This window comes from Paramormyrops kingsleyae, chromosome 1, assembly GCF_048594095.1.
Source record: "Paramormyrops kingsleyae isolate MSU_618 chromosome 1, PKINGS_0.4, whole genome shotgun sequence".
Taxonomy (NCBI): Eukaryota; Metazoa; Chordata; class Actinopteri; order Osteoglossiformes; family Mormyridae; genus Paramormyrops; species Paramormyrops kingsleyae.
Window position 1 is genome coordinate 66,574,480 of NC_132797.1, and position 22,713 is coordinate 66,597,192.

Sequence of the window (22,713 nt, forward strand, 5' to 3'; positions counted from 1 at the left end):
GGCTGCTTCCCTTGTTTGGGTTTGTGAGGAGTAGCTTAGCCTACTAAGTAACATCATTTGATGTGTGCTCGTGTTAACTCAGGTTTAGTATATAGTGGGTTCTGTTTTTTTTTGTCAGGAAGATTATCCTTAGAGCTTTCCATCACTTTGTGTCTGCCTTTTTTAAGTGGACTTTAGCATTGTAGTTTTTTGAGTAATAAAATCCATTTGTAGCATTTGAACCCAGTTTTGACTCAGTCCTCTACCCCATAATCTTCCATGATAGCATGATCACACTCAGTGACATACACAAAGTATAGTTTTTTTTTGCTTTTACAACACAGCTCCTTTTTTATACTGAGGCAATTCAGGTTAAGTTCCCACCCCAAGGGCCCCACAGTGATAACGCTTCACTGGCCCAGAGATGGCAGTGCATTAACCAGCTGAATGTACCTGAGAGATTGTAGTGGTGAGTAAAACAGTTGCTGTTGAGGATGCAGCTCTCCATCTGCTTGTCTTCTGGGCAGCTTTTCCTGGTCAGTGACAATCTCAGCTGTTGCCTTAAACGCCTCCGTACTGTGCTCTGGTCACATGGCTACAGAAGGTGTGACAGGTAGTATGATGCTAAAGCACTGCAGTAAAAACAAGGCACTGACAACGAGATGGGACATACGGGAAGACATTAAACATCAAATGATGTTATTAATAAGCAAAGCCCGGATTTTTAGCTAGAAGAAATACTGTTTTCAGAATCACCCTACCCCACAGGTTATATTACTATGTTGCAAGGTCAAATTAAAATGTATGTAAATTATATCATTTTGTACTCATAAGCAACTCTCCATAATTCCCAGATGGTTGAAGTGTTGAAAAAGTTGAAAAACAGACCAAATCAGGAACCAGGACATGAAGCCCAAATAAAACTACCAGTGTCAATGTTCAACCAATGCTCCAAAGCAAGAAAATAAAGGGTTTATGAAGGCTATAAGATAGCTTTGAACTTTCCTGGAAAAGCAGATAAATCCTATGAAATTAAAACAAAAAAAGCCTAAGTAACACTATTTGGATTGTTTAGCCAACTGTACAGGAAAGAGCTTGTTTTTATTTGCTCAACAGTGTATATACACTGATGCGGCAAAATGTTATGTGAAGAAAACAATGTTGATCTCATGAAAAACGGTGCATGACAAGGACTGGAATATATTAGACAGTAAGCTAACATTCACTATTTATAGTCAAAATTTTGTGCAGGGTTAATGACCTGAGAGCCAAATCATTATGGTCAGATGACTATGTCAGAGCATCTCTGAAATGGAAAGGCTTTTGGGGGTGTTCAATGTCTGCTGTTGTAAGTACCTAGTGAGAGTGGTCCGAGGAGGGAAAAACTATGATCCTTCAACAGGGTGTTGACCAGCCAAGACTGCAAGAAGCAAGATGTGAATGTGAGTTATCCTGTTTGATATCTACCAACAGAAGGGCTACTGTGGCACAAATGGCAGATAATTTTGATGATCATGAGAGTAATGTGTCACAGCACACGTGCATGGAGCCCTACTGCATTTTGGGCTACAGCTGTGGATCGGACTTGTCTGGCCAATGCATCCCTCAGATGCTCGACAGAAAATTCATCTGGATTCATCAGATCAGGCCACCTTCTTCCATTGCTCCAAGGTCCAGTTGCATGCCCATTGCAGGCACTTTTGACGGTGACAGGGGCCAGAATGAGCACTCTGACTGGTCTGCGGCTACCTAGTCCCATACACAACATGACTTGATGCCCTGTGTACTGTGATTATCATCAAAATTATTTGCCATTTGTGCTGCAGTAGCCCTGTAGTTCACTCAGATGTGAAAGCCTTCTTTCATATCATGCATTGATAAATTTTGGCTGCACAACACCCTGTCAGCGGATTGTAGTTTTTCCTTTCAGTAGATACTCACCACAGCTGAACATGAGCATCCTACAAGCCTTGCCGTTTCTGAGACGTTCTGACCCAGTTATCTGGCCATAATGATCTGGCCCTTGTCATCGTCACTCAGGCCTTTACCTCTGCCCATTTCCTCTGCATTCAACATGACAACTATAAGTACCAAATGTTGGCTTACCGTCCAATATATCTCAGACCTTGACACACTCCATTTTTATTACACAATCTACACACACATACATGCAAACACTGCTGTGCAACTTTCTATTCTGAATTTCTGATGGATACCCATTTATCTCAATGGTACCATAAACATAGTTAATGTATGACTCAGACCTTGGCTAAAAGCATTATACAGTCCAATAATGTGGTTAGGCATATTTGTATCTCTAAATTGCCCTGAATGTGAGAGTATGTGCCCTGCAATGGACTGGCATCCTGTCCAGGGTATGCTCTGACTTGTGTCCTGTGTTTCTGGGGTAGGCTCCAGGCTAACACAGACGGCAGGAGCTGGATGGTCGAGTATTATTCCATAAATAACATGCCACACTTACTGCTGGACATGAGCTCCACTGCCCCCACTGTGACATAACGCACTCATCAGCGCACGGCAGGAAACATGTCTGGCCCATGAATGGCATGTCGTCAGGGTTACAGAGGCTGTCGTCCACGATAACGCTGGGACCTTCACCGCCCCTCTTCATGCATCTGCCAAGAGGCCAGAGGGAGGAGATACTCAGCTCAAATCTCTGGCACCGATGGCGGTAGGGAGGAGAGGTGGGCCCACCTGACTTTGCGGCTCTGTACGCCCTCACCGCAGCCCGGCAGCTCGTCTACGGCATTGATGGTGCACGCGGACCAGGGCTCGGGCACCCACACGTATTCACCACACTCGTTGTGACATGGCACTGCCTCATACACCTGGGGACACACAAGGGGGAAGTCATGGTGACTGTCAAGGGGCAACACAAAGACCAGGCATCGGCACACCCAAATAAGGGAACACATATCTTCAGGTGACACATTTGTTTAGGTTTTTTTAAATTTAATTTCTCTTGGGGTGTTACTGATTAAACATGTTATGAACCTTACACTGTAGTATTTAAGTAACTGCTAAGATATCTTCAGATTTTAGTCTGCTTGCCAAAAATGAAAGGAATTTGTGTCCGTGCAAATAGTTAACTGAATGGTTATGTTTCGATAGGCTACACAAATGTGTCACAGGGAAATTAAAATAAAAAAAAAATTAAAGAAAAATCAAAGTTAGCACCTTTAAAATTTTACCTGGTGATTATAAAAGCCTAATATAACACATAAGTACAAAAAAACAAAAACAACATAATACAAAGTCATTACTATAAAAGCTTAAATATATATTGAATTCACATGACACAAAATGTTGCTTAAGGTGGAAAAAATGGTGCCAAGTATTGAAAGCTACACAGTCAGCCCTCGTACCTCCTATCTCCCATCTGTCTCTGCAGCTGTTCACAACGGGCTCAAAGGTCAATCATATTTACTACACACACACACTCATCTGTATGTATATTTTGTCTGGAGCATCTACACCGTTTGTTTTAGTTACAAAGTGTCACCAAATTACAGATAAATTACAGACCACATAATGGATTTCCTAATACAGACGGGTTGACTAAAACCATCCCACCATCGCATGGCAACAGGTCAAGCAAAGCACCAATCTCCACTGTCATTAATGCTCAAAAAGTGGCAGTTTTGATAATTATCTAACTGGAACATGCATTGCAAATTGTACTGGGAAATTAGGCTTCAAAAACATAACTTGCTGGAAACTAAGTACAATAAAATAGATTGCCTCTTAGAACAAGAAACCATCTGGTGATGATTGGAGAAATAATGGCTTTCTGTACTCTGGAGCAAAATATATTCTTCTCCTTCACCCCTTCTAGCTTTTGTTTCTGATACAACTATAGTGGATCTCTGGACTGTAACATAACGCAACACTGGGGTATGCTCCTCTGAGGGCACTATCAAAGGGTTTCACCCACTATTCACAAGAAAACAAATTGCCCAGACTCATCGCAAACCACCAACAACGAGGGCAGTAAATGAAATGAAGGAGGAATTTCAGTCAAGTGCGCTCCGTGCCCGTTTTCCTCGCCAAGGACACTCAGATCAAAATAAACCTCTGCTACTCTTCACTAAAGATGGGGGAGCAGCAAGAGGTTATCAAAATAAGTATGGCGGAGCCTGGCATGCATTTCCTTCATTAATTGGAGCAGAGCACAAATACAGAATGAGAAGCACTAACCTGAGCCTTTGGACGTCCGCATTAGCAGTGCGTGACAAGCAGCAGGGGAGAGAAATGATATGTCCATTAGTTTGCTTAGAGTCTTCTTTTATGCTCTCCGTCTTATGCTTTGTTAAGGTACAAGTGCATAGAAAGCCAGACTCTAATTTACACACCGCTGTCTAAGTGAACTGGGCAAGGAGACCTAGTCACGGGCTGCAGGTCTGACTTTATCAAATGGCCGACGATCATAGAGCAGACTTTTCCTAACACAATAGCTAGTTTCAAGGACTGAACTTGCTATTTTGTTTCAATAGTTACTACTGTCAGTTTAACGCAGGGGTGGGCAATCTTATCCGCAAAGGGCCGGGGCGTATGCAGATTTTTAGGATAACCTTTAGGTCAGTTGCTCAAATCCAGGGGTGAGGACTCTTCGGCCAATCAGTCCTCTAATTAGTAATCTGATTAGGGAGTTGCAGCAAAAACCCGCATACACACTGCCCCTTTGCGGATAAGATTGTCCACCCCTGGTATAATGTGTATCCCTTATATAAGTACAGCTTAAATGATAAGCTAGTATTACATCACCTTCAGAAATAAGACAGAAGCAGGTAGCACTGTGTTAAGGAACTAGATTTATGTGCAAGCAATTGCAGACAAATCTCAGCATGAGCTCAGCAATTGTACCATAGAAAGAGATAGCTAATATGAATTTCTTCTACAGAGAAAATGTCCCAATTGACAGCCGCAGTCATCCAATAGGCAAATAACTGCATATTAGTTAAGGTCACAGGTTCTTCCTACAGCTCTTACAGGCCGAACACTTTGGCTAGATTTCTAAAGACTTCCAGCAGGCTTCTCAATATACCCATTTCTTTGTAAACCTCATTAAGTGTCACAGTTTGAATCTAACTGCAGAATGATTGGAGCGTAACTGTCACCTGTACATGATCGAAAACAACAGTGTGGCATAAAGACTTATGGAGATTAATTTCCTTTTCATGATGGGAGCTAATAGATTTGCAAGATGCTACCGAATGTTGACAATGCCACGACAGGTGTGGAGCAAAAAAAAAAGAAAAGAAAATGATGAGTCATATTATTGCAAAGATCTTTCCTCAGCACATACTGGCACGATGCTCTACCAAATTACAGGTGTAAAACGTATCAAACTTTTGTTACACACATAACAAAACATCTACCAGAAAACTAACTCAAACTAACTGCATTCTTATTTCAATAAAAAAGTATCCTAACAATATGAATTAAAACGCCAGATACACACTATTGTACTGTATGATACTGATTATACAGCGCAATGAAATAATTTAGCATTACAGCCCATGTCTTAAATATTTTAAGTATTTTATACTATATACTGAATGTATGGTGTTTAACATAATTACTTTAGAAATGCTGATTTACTTTAGAAATGTTGTTTTAATCATGGAAATTGAATTTGAAAATTTAAAACTGCAATGAACGTCTTCATATATTTCTCCACCTTCAGTACAAAAATATTTTCGTGGAGCAACTATTGCATAGTCTGATGGGAATTAGATGATTTTGTTTTGGAACGATATCAATACTCATGGTGCAGATGGCCATTTCATTATTTTTTTTTCCAATTTGATGGGCGGTGAGGCACTCCACTGCTGTCAGATGTCAAGTGAACATTAAGCATGCCAAAACGTTTCACTCTTCTCGTTTTTTGGTATTCTAATTAGCCGATGTGGCTACAGCTAACCTTTTTAACGAAACGGGAAGCTCTGGGCCATCTGGAGAATAGGAGGAGCTCAGTGATGCTTGATAGCTCCTGGCAGCTCCTGGGCCTCCGGGACGTCCGACCTCAGAGTTTCTGACTGAAAGGAGTCGGCTTGTCCTGCACAAACGCACCTTGTGAAAATGGCATCCACCACTATCTGGAAATTAACCACACCACGTTCCTATGGGATCAGTGATTTTAAAAATGCTGAAGTTCATAAACTAGCCAACCGGCCAGCGAATACTATCTTGGCATCTGGACCCATTTTCATAACTGGTACATGATTCAGTAAAAAACTGAATAGTGTATTGACTGATTTGGGACCCATGAGTTTGTGATGCTATACTGTATTGGCTGAATTATACTACTCAAGAATATTTCACATTTCCATCCATCCATCCATCCATGCTTATCCTGGTCAGTCACAGGTGAGCCTGAAGCCTACATTTAACATATTTCCTGCAAAAATGATGACATAAAGAGGATAATTCTGAAACTCTCATTCCTGGCCTCAATCTGCAGTTTTAAAATAGCCTAAAATGTTCAAATGGTCTTATCAGAAAATATGTGACACTCTCACAAGCTAAGCAAGCAGGAGATTTACAACATTTTTGCTGTGACATGCTAAAACCAGTAAGACACTGTAACGCTACACTAGTTTCTAGGAAACCATTTCTTCACTCCTTCTTCACATTTTCCAGAATATAGAGTTCCTTGATTACAGACGTTGCTAATCACCAACGTACATCTCACAGAGGCCTTGGAAATGGGTAAGAAATAACACCTCATCAAACCTGTAATCTGAAGCAGAATATCATTCTGAGGCGATGTACCAAATGCAAGACGTGGAAGTACATATTAATGGGGGTGGATTATCACTCAAATCTGTTTTTTTTTTGTGCCAGGGAAGTATTGTGTTAACACACATAGGGAATGGAGATGGAAGAGGTCTTGATTTAGTTCTGTGCATTAAAGAAAGGTGCATTTGTTTCATGGCAAATATTTTGTAGCTCTGATAAACATCCCAGATCTCAGCTTCAGAAAGGTGCACTATGGGACATTGAGTAGAAGACATTCACAAATAATGACAAATGAAAAGGTTCTGCATTTCAGGAAGCCTAATCATAATTTTTAGATAATTTTTAACATAACCCATCAGTGAATAACATTAATCTGCTTAATTAGTAATGATTTGAGGTCATAAAAGAAGATTCCAGAGAATGTCCAGGAGATCACCATAACCATCAGCACAAAAAAGCAAACTTACTCTAATGCTCATACACCGCACATGTCTGCGACGCATAAATGCAGCAGATCACATGTCAAGGTACCAGCATACAAGCCAACGTATCACAGCGCTTATAAATTTAAACAGCAATTTATTTATTTCCAGTTTCAGGCCAGGAATTAATTTCCCCATAAGATGATTTACATTGTTCGGACCACGCAATAAGTGGTTCCTGCTGCATCATGACAGACCTGTGAGCACAGCAAGTGAATGGCTGCTATTACTGAGTACTTGGGTGTGATACGACACTTATGGCTGTGGTGAGTTATGCAAGTGAGACAGGAGATGGGCTGCAGCACTAGCTAAGCCTGTTTCAGAGCTCTGGTGGGCAATGGAGAGCTTAAATCATGCACATAATGGGGGCCTGCAGAGATAAAGACTACAAGTCTTAACTCCAATACTGGAAGAACAATATTATATTATATACATATTTTGCTCCCTTTCTGTGTAATCACTGCATGCTGTGTGATAGCCGCTGCCTGTTGGTTCAGTGCTTGTCTGGGTTTAAGATATTTTCAAAAACATCCTTGGACTTGTTTGTGGTGAGACAGCACTTTGTTTGAGGCTCTTTGCTGGGCTTTGAGTACTTTTTTGGATTCAACACTTAGGCGCCACTCTATGACATGCCTGAGTCTTCAACAATACTGACTGTGTACACTGGAAAGGGAGGAGGTAATGTCTTTGGGTGCGATACATAACATACCTACTGTACAATTTTAACAAAATTACATTCTTCGCATCAGGTTGACTTACACAGTTAGAAACATCCAGAGCTGATCCAAGGAACAGTGGGATGCACCTCAAGAGGAATGCCAGTCCATTTGTTACAGAGCATAACAGTCAGATAACTGTATATTTTGATAAAAAAGATCCATTTTTGGTTATTTTTAACATGCTGAAAAGTTATCCAGGTTTTTAGCTATTTAATTGTTGTTAGTTTTATGATCAACTACTTTACCCCACATACTGAAAAAGAGATGCAAACATATTTTGCATGGTTAAATATCTGAGATGAGATCAGTGTTCCAGAGACAGTCAAATCTACTCTCAGCAAACCAATCTTCCAATAAAACAATAATTGGAAATGGTACGCTACTGGTGCCCAGTCAATGAGTGTTTTGGCATCTCTGGCTTAGTCATCACTGAGAAGCTCCACAACACAGCTTGCTAATCTGAGCAGAAGAAGAAGACAGCCACAGCGGATCTGAAAGGACAGATGCACTGTGTAAATTTAATTTTAGGCTGTAATTTCATATTGAGTCATTTTTTGCCAGCTGTGCAAGCAGCCCCAACAACATCTGTGCTGGGACTGTGGAGAGAGCAGGACACTCGTAACAGTGCTTCACAGAAAAGTCTCAGTGGGAGCTGAAGGAGGTCTGTGCTGAATCCAGCACTGTGAAATGTTTCACCAACATCATTTGTTTCGAAATTGATTTCAAAAACATTTTTCTAGATGTTTCCCGTAAGCAATGTGATTAATTGCTTAAGCCTAAGACAACCAAGGTGACGTTTCAGTTGATAATTACCGGACATGATAACCCGAAGATGCTTCTTCCGATTTCTTTTCATTTGTACTGTTAGTAATATGTTTACTAAATCACTACCTCCTTTTTCTGACCAAATTCAGCAATTTTCTGATGAGTTAAATCTGACTGAGCCAATGAGCATAGCTAACCAAGCTTTACGTTGGTTGTCAAAGTTTACTGGTTATATAGGCATCAAAGTCTACTGATTAAGTCCCTAACATTACCGGCAGAACATTATTTGAACTCTCCTTTCAACTGATAAGCCTACAGCAGACAGCATTAATTGAAAAACATCACAGTTATGCAGAACATTGCTACAGAGCTACTCAAGCTTTGGGAAATCACAACGTGTTTAAGTGGAGAGTACATACTACCAGGAACGGAAAGTAAATTTTCCATCTTGACAGCAAGAATGATCAAATCTCACCTGCATCAAGGTGTCAAAAGATGGCAGTTACACAATCAGTATATTTTTAAGAGCTTATGAAAAACATGCTAGATAGCACAGCATTTAGAGACTGGAGTGAAGCTTCCATACAAGAAGTAAATAACTTCATTCTAATGGCTTAAAATACCTAGAAGTGGGGCGCACAAGCACATTATATACCGTGGCGTCTCTGCTGTCCCATAAATACAAATAGCATGATCAAGTGCGTAACTTGCCCACATCTCTCCCTTTGTCCACTCTGAGAAAATAAACTTCAGAAGCAGAGAAATTTCACAGGTGATTTAGAAGGATCACACAGGGGGCCAGGTGGCTATGAATGTAGGTTTTACGCATGATTTGTGTGAATGGGGGAATACCTAAAATGTGAAAGAAACCTTGGAGAAGTACCAGCCCATTCGAAAAATAAAAAAAACAATATAATCTGTTGAATCAAACCTCAGCACTTGTTCACAGGCAGAAATCGAAACCACCTGCAATGATAACTTCACCATACATTCACGCCGATGATGCCAGACGGGTGTGCCAATATTACTAATACAATGCCTGCCGCCAATTATGAGATGATACCGATAAAAATTCATCTCCCTTTTTAGAGATTAAAACAGGCATTAGCAAAAGCAGTATGAGATATTTTGTTGGCAGCTTATTAGAGACCAATTAAGCTGGGGACATTATAAAGCCTGCTAGCGGCCACTTAACCATCTGTACATAAATCTCCAAATGAACACATTTGAATATTTTTCACGCAATCTGCCTCATCTGCATGTTGACCTCTACCAGTGACCATGTCCTCTAAAGACCATTCAGGCAGAGGGCTTTCAAAGTAAAAGTCCTCTTCAAAGTTCCTTTTTAAACCATGACCCTATGGGGAATACAGTGTGGAAAAAAGTACGAGGGAAAAAAAATCAAAGTGTACACTGATGCTAGCAAGGGTTTTCCTTCATTGTGTATATGCCACATTAAACAAGCTTAAAAAAACACTTTTGTGCTGTACCAGATCATTACATGTTGAAATGTTTTAATTGTGAATCTCTACCTGGTCCCTAATTATAAAATACACCAGGTCTGGTAAATATCCATTACTTTTGCCTAGTGCTGTGGGGCACACCACATTTTACACAAGTATGACCTGTGAGTGTGCTGCTTTTTTATTTTGTATGGTGAGTGATGATATTTGATTATAAACAGTATCGAAAATGGGGTGTTCGCAAAAATGATAAAACAGCAATTCAGTTAAAATAAATAAATATAATAAATATATAAATATACTAAAATTTCTATTTCTTTTGAGAAGAATGACCACCAATATTTTGCTTTATGTTACAAAAGTATTTTGCCAGGATGTCTGTCATTGCGTACTGACGGGATATATTACTAAAAATACAATGTGGTTTCTTAAGTATTGCACATTGTTACAATTGTTTCCTCATTAAACAATCTTACCTGCATCTGGCTACTCAGTTTTATATAACCTAAAAATTCACACCCCTCTGCCCATCTAACAATGGCCCTTTATTTCTCGTTTACCAATGGTCCGCCCCTGTCGGCAGTTGTGGCTTAATGGTTAGGGAAGTGCACTTGTAATTGAAAGACTGCAGGTTCAAATCCCCGACCAGAAAAACACCACTGAGGTACCCTAAGCAAGATACCACCCTCAAGTACTGCTCCCTGGGTGCTGAATTAGCTGCCCCCGGCTATGTCACAATATCATATATAGCCGAGGACATATTTTGTTGTTGTGCACTGTGGTGTGTCAACAATGATCACTAAATTCTAATTCTAAAATTCCCGGCAAGTCCAACTTTAAAATCATAAAATATTGTTCTTAACAAATAAGATCAAGTTTCAATGGATTTCTGTTTCTTACACAGCTATGTGGATTTTACCTTTCAAGCCACGAATACTGGCTGCCATTTGACTTGCAGAAGGGGAATGGAAAATTTTTACTTGAATGCTGCTTTTTGTGGCTATTTTTCTTCGTGACAAATAATTTCCCACAGTTTCCTCCGTTTAAGGGATGCTATTGTTAGTCTGAGAGGACCACTGCATTCTCCTTCTGCTTGCTGTTTTGTGCTGCTGAAGACGCTGATGTCAATCTACCAATGAAAACCAACAAATAAATCACAGTAGAACAAAAATATCTTGAAAAATACTAGAATGCTACTCTGTAAGGCTCCTGCCAAGTGGATCGATTCCTATTGAAACCAGCTATGCACATTCGTATTTGCCCATAGAGCATGCCGTCACGGTTTTCCATCTCATACATTTTTGCATACTGGCTCTATTTGACTTTTATATATCTGTGCTGTAGTATGGCTCCCTGTTCACCAAAAATTCCTTTGGCAGCAAAAGTTTCAGCCTGGAATATCGAAGCATGTCGGGTTTCCAGCTACATTAACTCAGTATTGACTTGTTCCATCAGTGAAAATAAACGGCTCACTCCCATACCTCCAAAGGGCAAGCAATTGCAAATGCACCCTCAGTGCACTCTTTTATGGACAAACAATATGTGTGGTGCTGTTTCTGTCAAAGTTCAAGCCATTTTATTTACACAGCCTGTGCTATAACGCTGTGGGAATGGAGAATAGTATTGTCCACCCTAAGAAGTGCTCACCTCATACGTGGTACTACTCTTATTTACTAGCAGACCATCTTTGTCATTTGGAAACAATTTATTTTCACAGGCTATAAGTGTTAAAGAAATGTAGAAGTCAGTTTTAGTCTGGATTAATACAGTTTGGTGCCAGGTTTTGTTTTAAGGAAATGAGGGTTTTATATATATAATTCTAATTTTTGACTGAATTTTGTTAGCACATGCATAGAATACATTGAAAATTATAAGATGGAGATTGAAGGATACCAATGACAACACAGCCTGCCTGAAATCCCGACATGTAAATACAGACACGTCACATGATGAACATCAGGACGCTAGCGCAGAAACAAATCTGGACAGCTGAATAAATGAAGAGGGTTCTAAATCTATATAAACAGAACCTTTCCTGACAGTTTCTGGTGTCACAAGACATATACGAGGCACAGAGTCTCCACAGAGCTGCTTCGGCTCTGTGTGTATCTGTGTACAGTACCATGGTGGGAAAAATGGAGAGGGACACTATATCTGCTCTCTTAAATTCATTCATTTTCTGTTCTGTGTCTTTATTGTTGTATAACAAAAACCAAAGGCTTGATGTTTGTATATGCAAGCAGTTGAAAATATTCAGGAAACAATGATTATAATTCAATCATCTTTTTAATTCTTGTCATTTACATTTTTTGACACAATAAATTTACTCAGGCACAAAAAAATTCACAATACCTTTCTCATGGAAATTTGTTGTTCTGTGGCTTAAACCGCATTTGATACTAAGTCTAATTTGTTTAAATATATTTCAATTCTAGAAGACAGCATCTTTGATTACCTGGATTGGGTCGTTTTGGTATATTATATACGCTGCATGCAACTACTTTACCATGTGTGAAATTATATGATTATGTGTGAAGTTAACACACATAGTGTCAGTCTGCAAAACCGGGGGGAAAAAAACTTGAATTACACATTACAAGTGGGTGACAGGTTAAGTGCTTCTGTTAACTTCATTAGTCCCATTTCTACTATTATAATCATAATTTGCACTATTAGACAGTATTATTTGTCTAATTTCTGTTGAGGCCATTGTCCTTTTACAATAATGATAAGTAATGTTTGCATATTCTTGAAATATGGTATATATGCATTGGAATATACTCTAGTCGCAATAGTATAGTCGCGATAGTATAGTTTTGAAAATTTCTACTATAGTACAATTACTTTAATTGTTCCTTCCCAATCCCCCCAGACAACCAGAATTGGCAAGCTCCCACTCACCTGATTCTTCAGATCGAGCTTGGGGCAGGGTCGTCCTCCATTGAAGGGCTTCTCCCGCAGCCACTTGGACCTGACCTTCAGTCCGCTACCACAGGAGGCGCTGCACGCTGACCAGGCTGACCACTCGCTCAGTTTGCAGTCCAAGGGGCAAGGGACCTGACAGGCCTCCTCCAAGTACCCTGCGATGGAGCGTCCACAGGTAACATCAGGGAGGAGACGAGAAAGGTGGGTGGAGTCTCATTAGACCTTAGACTTTTTGAAGGTGTAAATAATAGCAACTGCAGAAAGTCACAGCGTATTTACCCAGTACTGTCAATCACAACCAATGGGTGAATGAGAGGGCATAACTATTCCACCAATAGGCTTCAAAGCCTCATTTCTCCCGCCATTGCTTAATAATATCGATCTTTATAAAGTCTGCTAATAAAGAGCTTTAACAAAGATCACACAGGTCCAGTACAAGTCATCACATCTAGTGGTTACTGATGAAATTCTGGTACCTGTGCTGTTGCACAGAGCTGGGTCGACCAAGCGGCCCTCATGGTCCACACAGGACACGGCCCGGAGTCGCAGGCCTTGGCCGCACTCGCGGGAATCCCGCGGAGCCCTCCAGCCGTGGCTCTCTGGGAGAATGCAGGACGACCAGTTCCCATAGGGCTGAGAGAGCATCTCCACACAGGGACAGGGCTCCTTCTCCACCAAGGGATACAGATCCGAGTTCTGGCATTTCTCTCTCTTCTTGCTGCGGCCTGTAATGCATTTTTTGAAGGAGAAAACATAAAAATATAGCTTCTAAAATTATATCAGCAAGGTACACTATATGCACTTCAGATTTTGAGACATTAAAATAGAGAATATCTTCAAATATTATGAAATTAAATTAAACTAAATTATTTTAATAAGAAAATTAAACGATATTTATTAAAAGTGTATAATAAAACAAAATCTTATAAATTTACTTCCACAACTAGAATGTTTATTCTGTTACATATATTTTTGCTGTATCCATCAACTGTATATACATCCGCTACAATATCAACACCAAACGTGTGTCTCACGACCAATGCGTGAGACTTGAGAACCTTATAAATATAATTCTTTGATTTAAAAAGTATATTTAAAAATCTGGTAAATGGTATTAGAGACCCTAAGCTCGCTATGTGAAAGAAAACGTGAAACGACCGCGTACGTAAAAAATCCCAGCGCGTGCCCCCTTCCGCGCGCAGGCGCTGCCTGTTTTCCACCCCGGCGTTCCGCGAGACGCCATCTGCCTCTGCTGATCGTCGGCAGTCTGATTGCAAACAGCGCTTAGCGACGCAAAGTTGCTGTCAGCTGCGGCAGCATGGCGACAATCTGTCAGTTTGCTTCAGAATTAAACGCGACGTCTCGCACCCTTTCTAACTTCCCTCCCCCCGCATTTATTATTGGTGATGGCTTTCCATGACTGATAAAATATGATTAAAGCATAATACTTTATTACAGTCAGTGTCACTTTGAAAACGCATTAATTTTCTCTTTATTTATTTCCGAATTTGATTAGGTGCGCATCGCTGTCGCTATCCCTCTGCTGTGAAGACGAGGGACTGCCTTTCAGAATTACCAGCACACCACGCAGAAGCCGACTGAACCCACAAAGGGCGACATTACGGACAGAAAAAGATTTTCAAATCGCCATCCTCTGCACTGTGAAATGTGTGAAACATTTAGAGGCAACATACTTTGCCGTAAACAACAACAGTTATTTGCAACGATCAGCAACCTATCAAAATTAGAGGCGTTATGAATTTCCAGGGGAAACAAACCGTCTAAAATAAAGTTGCCAGGTGACTATAAAAAGCAGCTGCAGTCTATGCTCACTTCAAAACTGTTCACTGCATGCAGGCAATCTGTGAATACAGAAATTTATACTGAATTATATAATGAAGATGGTATACATGATAAAATCTAATTTAATACCAAAATGACATACATACTTTTCAGAATGACAAGCAAGGCCAATTCTGAAGTCTAGATAAGAACATTATGAGGAAAGAAACAGGAGCTTGCCCAGACCTACAGGCAATGATGAAAGATTTATGATCAAAACAAATGACAGCAAACTTACATCAGGAACAAGTTGTGATCACTAAGGATTAAATCAAAACTTAAAGCCGGAGTATTACATAAGTTACATAAAGCTGGTAAGGTAGCCTACCTAATGTAGGTATACTTTTGGCCAGCAGAGATCATAAACTCCACACTTCTCACCAATCTCACGGTCCAGATCAATACCGTAGACTTGGTCTAGGGTTTATGTTATTTGGAAATGGCTTTACAGGTTACTATATTTTTGACACTTAAACGTTAGCTCCATGTTAGCTCAAGAACAACTTCAAAGCAGTCAAAAGTGCTTGCATTAGTATTAAAGAGCTCGCTTTTAAACCTAAAAGCTGAGGTTAGCTTATGGGGGGAAAAAAGTCTTGGAAGCATTGGTGAGAACTGTGCTATACAGCAAACATCTGTTACAGTCCAAACCAACATCTTTGACGCACCATAATCCATTCATTCGATGCCCAGCTGGATGCATGAGATGTAGCAATATACAATGCAATGTGAAACTGTGCCTACAGTTTCCTGTGGTTGTTTTAGAAATATGGATGGGCTACAAATATAATTAAAACAGCATACAAACAACTCCTGAGGCAGAAAATGTGCAGAGAGGGATTACTGGCTGCAGTCTCTGCTTCATTTTCAATCTGTACACCTTCCAGAGTAACTGTATTGGCAGGACTATTGGAGTTTTTCCATTTCCACCAAGAACCAAGCTGTACCATTGCATATTATCCAAGCCATACCCAAGCTGTACCCGCACTGACATGGCCGTGCTTGTGGTGATATGATGTGTAAATGTACGATTGGACGAGATCGGAGCACGCACAGTGGAATGTAAAAGTAGGCCTGCTAAGTCGGTGTCTTTGAATAGGTTATTCATTAAAAGGCTCTTCTTCTTCCAGCACCTGTCTAGTTAAGCTAAACTCACGGTACATTTGTACACAAGGAACAAAACAGTCGCCACCGAAAATTCACCTGACTGAGAACGTTGCTGAAAACTGGAGAAGGTCTAAACAATGCTTTGGGTTGTATTTATCAGTGTTTGACATGGACCGAAAACTGGAGAAAACGAGAGCCTCACTTTTGCTGCATGTCATCGGTGATGAAGCATGTGAGGTATATAGTGACTGTGATTTGAAGATGGAGATAATTTAAAGCCGATAAACGGACCGATTTGAAGCATTTTGTATACTGTACCTATGCGGAAAGTGACATATGAGCAATATAGATTTTTTACATGTGCTCAGAAAGCTGGGAAAACTATTGATCAGTATGTTACTGAGTTGAGACACTGGAGTGAAACATGCGAGTTTGGAGATTTAATGGTTTCTCTCATTAAGGACAGAATTGTTTGTGGCACTCCGGATAATAGTCTGAGAGAGAGACTCTTAAGTGAACAAGGTCTAGATTTGGAAAAAGCTTTGATGCTCTGCAGTGCAGCTAAGACCGTTAAGTCACAGGCTAAGGAACTTGTCAGTGAGAGCTGCACTGTAGATGCTGTGAAAGAGCGTGAACATGCGAAAGCTTGTAAAGCACTTAGAAAACTGACAGGGGGCAAGACAAGAGAAAGAAATTATGTGATCGCTGTGGACTACAGCATCCTCCTGAACAATGTCCAGCTTACAAGAAAACGTGCAATGACTGTGGTAAGAATAACCATGTTGCACGTTATTGCAGGAACGTGGCAGAAAAGAAGACAAGTAAATTCAGTGCTTGAAAATTAACCTGAGGAGTATCATATTGATGTGCTTTCTGAAAATGAACAGAACAAGCGGGATTGGACTGTACCATTATAAGCGAGCCAAAAAATATTCCGTTTAAACTTGACACTGGAGCACAAGTAAAGGTTATTTCAGAATCTGAGTTAAAGACATTCATACCAAGACCAAACGTGCGTGAAACAAATACTGGGTGACTCAGGTCATTCCAGTAAAATGAACCTGTGTGGCAAAAGTAACAAGCAAAAAACAAGGTGCATATGCAGTCATTTGTAGTGATGCCAAAGGATGTGCAATCGATACTGGGGTTCCTGTGAGTGATTGAACCTGGTGAAAAGAAGTCTGGGACAGTAATACAGTCAGAATACAATGACTTGATGAAGGAATATGGTGACTTATTCAAAGGGCTTGGTTACCTTCCAGGGGAGCACATGATTAAAATTGACAATATAATACCTCATGTAGTACATTCCTGTAGGAAAGTGCCTTTTGTGTGACACCATCAGCCGAAAGAAGAGCTTGATAGAATTCAGGCAAAAAATTGATGAACCGAATGAATGGGTCAATTCGCTTGTCATTGTTGATAAGAAAAATGGAATGCTGAGGATTTGCTTAGATCTAAGAGATTTCAATTGAGCCATTAGAAGGGAGCATTTTAAATTGCCTACCCGTGAAGAAATCATGTCACAGTTTGCTAACGCAAAATACTTCAGCAAATTAGATGCATCATCGGGATTCTGGCAACTTAAGCTCAACATTGTGTACTTTTAACATTCCATTTGCCAGATAAATCCATTCACGTGCTGTATGAATATATTATTGTTGTATATGTATTGTTATTATTGAATATATTATTGTTTGAGGATCATCTAAACAAGAGCATAATGCCAGACTTAGACAAGTCTTTGAAGCCACGCGCAAGGCAAATTTGAAGCTGAATAAGGACAAATGTAAGCTAGTAGTAACTGAACTTACCTTTCTGGTCCTGATCCATTGAAGATGGATTCTGCTGCTGAGAACATGCCAAGGTCACAATGTAAAAAGGGTGTTCAAAGGTTTATGGGAATGGTCAATTACATGGAAAAATTCATACCCTTTTCCCCAACAGCTTGCACCACTGAGGTGGTTGACAGAAAAGATAAACAGCTGGAACTGAAATCATAAAGAGGAAAAGGCATGGCGAAATCTCAAGAAAGTACTCACAGAGGAACCTGTGCTGAAATTCTTTGATGCCGAGAGACCTATTAGAATCTCGTCTGATGCATCTCAAGAAGGGTTAGGTGCAGTACTACTTCATAGTAAGGCGTGGTTGCCAGTGGGATAAGCATCTTGTTTGTTATCAGACCCAGAAACAAGATATGCCCAAATTGAAAAAAGAGTTGCTTAGCATCATGTTTATTTGTGAGAGATTTCAGGGCAATCTGCTGATGTTGAAACTGATCACAAACCTCTAATTGCATTGTTTCAGAAATCTTTAAGTGACTGTCAATAGAGGATTCAGCAGCACTGAACGTGACATACACCTGGGAAGTTTATGTACACGCCTGATACACTCTCCAGAGCTGTGGATCCAGCATCAGATTACACCCACAAGGATGCTGTTGAGTTTCAGGCATATGTTGATATGACCATAGAAAATGTTCCTGTTGTTGCAGAAATGATGAAAATGATGCATCTTGAAACAGAGAAGGACAAAGTTCTAAGTCAGATAATATAAGTAGGGAGGATGGATGGATGGAGAGACCATAAGTCTGGCGGTACCTCAGAGGCACAAGAATATCGGAACCACAAGTAAGAGCTTACTCTTGTAGATGGGATGTTGTTCAAAGGCAGCAGAACCGTGAATCTCAAAAGCCACCAAAAAGAAATGCTTTGGTAAAATTCATAAAGGCCACCTAGGTATTGAAAAACGTAAGAGAAGGACATGGGAAGTGGTGTTCTGGCTTAGGATAGATCAAGAAATTACAGAACTGGTGTTTTCTTGTCCAATTTGTCTTAAATCCCAACCTACAGTAGTCACCGTAAGGATCCACTGCATCTACATCCTAGTCCTCAGAGGCCTTATCAGAAGGTGGGCATTAATCTGTTTGTAAGCGACAACAAAGATTGTTTATAACGGATTACTACTCACTGTTCTCTGAAGTGTGCGGTCTGAGCAGAACTGCTGCAGAGAATGCAGTTGCGTGAATGAATTCTGTTTTTTCTAGACACAGTGTATCTGATAAAGTTTTTCATGACAATGGTCCACAATTTATAAGCGAATGCATGAAAGTTCTACCCCATTTTTCCTTCAGTTGAATGGATTGGAGTCACATTCACCATAGGATTTGGACCAACAACAAATTTGTGCATATGCTGTGTGTATTTTTGTGATCAACCTGGTCCAGAAGAGGTGTGTTTACCTGTCAGCATGCGCCTGCGGCTTCTCCAGCCCCCACAGGTCAGGCACTCGGTGAAGTCGGACCAGGGGCTGAGGCTGCAGTCATCGCGGCAGGGAACTCGGCAAGGCCTGAACCGCCACGGCATGGGACCAGCCCACTGCAGGCAGTCGGCCACCTCTGCTGCTTGGCCGTCATCTCGCATGCACGTCACACCTGACGGGACAACAGAGCCCATCAGTCCTCTGGCCGGCATTCGGCACGGGGAACAACCGGCAGTGGAAGTGAGCAAAACACTAGTTATTTTACGGCGTCATCTCCAGCATTTCCACACTAGAATACAATGCAAAAATCACTGTCAATTCCACCATTTAATCATTATGCAATCAAAGAATAAAAATATATGTATTTTCAACTCTCACTTGCTGGATGCTGGTGGGGCTCTTTCATCCACCTTGGTGTGAATTTCAGTGTTTCATGCAAGTAAATTAGTAGTTTAGGAACCACAGGGTTCATTGTCACTCACGAGAACAATGCATTTATTACGCCAGATGTGTTTTGTTTCCCTTCATGCCGGAGCCACAAATTTTCCACATCGCCTGAAACGATGACACATTTTGACACAGAGACGTGCTGTGTGTCTTTGTCTGGAGACAGGACCACCTGGCCTCATCAGAGGTGACTAAGAGCTTCAAAAAGCCTTCACTGAAGCACTTTAGGTAAGAAGAACCAGCAAGGAAGCAGTTCCTAAAGCAAACAATTGTCACACTCCCACGAGCAAATCGAGTCATTAAAGTGAAAGAAAGGAAAAGATACTTCTCAACAAAATCAAGCCCGTCCAGCCTGAAAATGATGCATTTCAGACATTATAACAAAAATAGCTATCATATGTTCTTTAGAATCATCTTGTTAAAACATAAAAGTTTCAATGTTGTCCTCACCTACAATATTATTAAATACTGTAGGAATTATTACATATGTTTCTGAAATTTTTGAATATAAAAAGACAATAAGTATTCTAATTATTTTAAGTTTGTCCTATGATGTCAGACACAGATATGTAAGGAGAAAATGTAATATAATTTTCCTAAATGCAAATATTAATCTTTAAGGATAACACTACTCCCTAACAGTAATATACGGCCATTAACTTTTTAAGTGGGTGTGAAATAGCTACTTTTTAAGAAATATATCTTGTTAATGAATCACCACTATGTGTTTGCAAATGTAGTCTCCAGCTCAGGCACCATTACTAAATTCAGCATTCAGATAATATACTGTCATGCTGGCGAAATCAAAGGCACCCCTTGATAATACAGAAATTGATATCCAATGCCTTGTGTGTTATCTCTAAGTACATAATTCACAGTTCTTAAATATGCCCTAAAGGGAAGTAAAGAAAAACTCTCTTGACTTCTCAACCCCAAAATATGATGAACAAGGGAATAATCATGAAATGTTGGCCAATTTCAGCAAATGACAGCAATATTTCTGCTCCGGTGTTTCTGTAATATGCAAGGGCTTGAAGGCATAATGAATGTTACCGGTGTAAGGCAGTCGACACTAACAGTGTTAAAATAGACTGGTAGCAGCTTGAAAATGAAACGATGCTTTATTATTTGTCAAAGATACAAAGGTGTGCAGAGATTAAGGACTGAACAGCAAGCAACTATTCTGCCCAGCTGGGAATCGAGCCAACAACCTCCCGATCATACCCACAGATGCTTATCCCACTGAGCCACACACTGCAGTATCCAGGAATCATCCGTTACGTTGAAGCTGAGACACAATTGGAACACTGTGGGAAGCGGAATCTGTTTAGCGGTGTTTTAATTTAACAAGCAGCTTCTTTGTATAAAAGGTGCCCTTCATACAGTAAATAATCTGTTTATAAAATAATTTCAAAATATTGATATGACACTAAACAACCGCTTTTAGGGACATAACCTTAATTCCCTCTGAGAGTAGTGTAGTTATCTGAGATAGCAGCCCACATCCATTGCTCTTCATGAATCATTAATCGAAAAACACGCTTTTAAGTCAAGCATATTGATTTATATTTGACTTTTAAATTCTGCCCCTCTGACTGCGACTGCAGAGTGTTACTCTAGTGGTGATCCAGGTAGTGTGGCTGGCAGACAGGGGACAGTGGGCGGGCAGTGTGACAGGCTCCCAGAGGCAATGCTGTCACTAGTGTTTGTGTGAGCGGTCGCACCGGCTTCTGCAATGGCTGAAACATTTGCTATAGTTTGTGTGAACCAGCGTGACAAACCACTGTTTTGTTATTTTTTGTGACATTGGTTCCCTAGTTTGCTAAACATCTGCGTCGGGGCGATTCTACGATTTCTTTAAAGAAATTACCCAATGATATGCTTTGAACGGGTTACTGGCATGGGAGGGTGCACTCTGGGGGGCCAATCAGCTTTCAGCAGGGGCCAGTGAAAAAAAAAAAAAAACAACTGATACTATTGCATATTGATTCAGGGGCATTACAGTCTAATTTCTAGGTTACAGATTACGTTCTTTAATTTTAAATATCACTTTTATTCAATTAGTTAGCTGGTAGCCATTTTTAGTTAGTGAATTACAAAAACATTGTTTAATTAATAGTCAGCTCAGTTATAAGATAAGCTTTGCTATTCTATATATAAAATATATAGCATTTAAATTTGTTCATGCAACATTAAACATTTTTAATTGTTCAAGACTCACATAATGACAGGCCCATTATAAAATACAATGACAATTTAAAATTGACATACAATTATAAGTTATTCCTTTTAACTGTTACAATGTTAAAATAGCTGGATTGCTGTAACCCATCAATTCTCAGGCTGACATGGGGTTTAAATGGTTTTGCCAGGCTGCCCAATTTTAGTGCAATTATTCCTGCTGCCCCTACACACCTCTCCAGAACTTTCTGCATGATCCCCTTTCACAACTACTAGCATGTTATCCTTGCCTCAGCTTGTGACAGAGATCATCCATAATGATGTTGTTTCTTAGAAGGGGTAACGGGATCTGCTGACTCTACAAAAGAGCAGTACCGGGAACTTTCTGTGCCGTGAAATACTTGTCAGGTTCCTCCCTCTGAAAAAAGAAGCCCCCTGTACTTATTAACTGTACAACACGCATTTGTAATGAGGCAGGCAGTTCTTCCATTGTTTGCAAGAGTAATAACAGGAAGGTGGAAACTGAAATCACATCCTTAACTCTACATCACATCCCCTGTTCATTTTTTTCAAATATAAATATGCACAATTTGAATACAGCGGAAAACAATAGACAGCTGAAAATGAAAATACTGTCTTCTGAATGATGACTGAACTTGTGGCAAAATAATCAGGATTAGCATGAGTCTATATGTTTTTCTCTAAACAGATTTTAAGTCTGAAAAAACCCCACCAATGCTGGCTTTCTCATGGTGCACCGGTGTCATTGTTACAGCTTGTTGG

At 40.2% G+C, this 22,713-nt stretch overlaps 1 protein-coding gene across 6 annotated transcripts in view; it reads right to left on the reverse strand.

Annotated features, from left to right (window-relative positions):
- Positions 1 to 22,713, reverse strand: part of thsd7ba (thrombospondin, type I, domain containing 7Ba) — a 166,676-nt gene that overhangs the window by 13,682 nt on the left and 130,281 nt on the right. For all 6 annotated transcript variants that reach the window (XM_072718076.1, XM_072718079.1, XM_072718077.1 and 3 more), the window contains 6 exons: positions 19,283 to 19,474; positions 13,572 to 13,820; positions 13,072 to 13,250; positions 2,695 to 2,828; positions 2,462 to 2,615; positions 433 to 574 (listed from right to left, as the gene is read on the reverse strand). In XM_072718076.1, the coding sequence (XP_072574177.1) occupies positions 433 to 574; positions 2,462 to 2,615; positions 2,695 to 2,828; positions 13,072 to 13,250; positions 13,572 to 13,820; positions 19,283 to 19,474 (1,050 nt within the window). The remainder of the gene's footprint in view (positions 1 to 432; positions 575 to 2,461; positions 2,616 to 2,694; positions 2,829 to 13,071; positions 13,251 to 13,571; positions 13,821 to 19,282; positions 19,475 to 22,713) is intronic.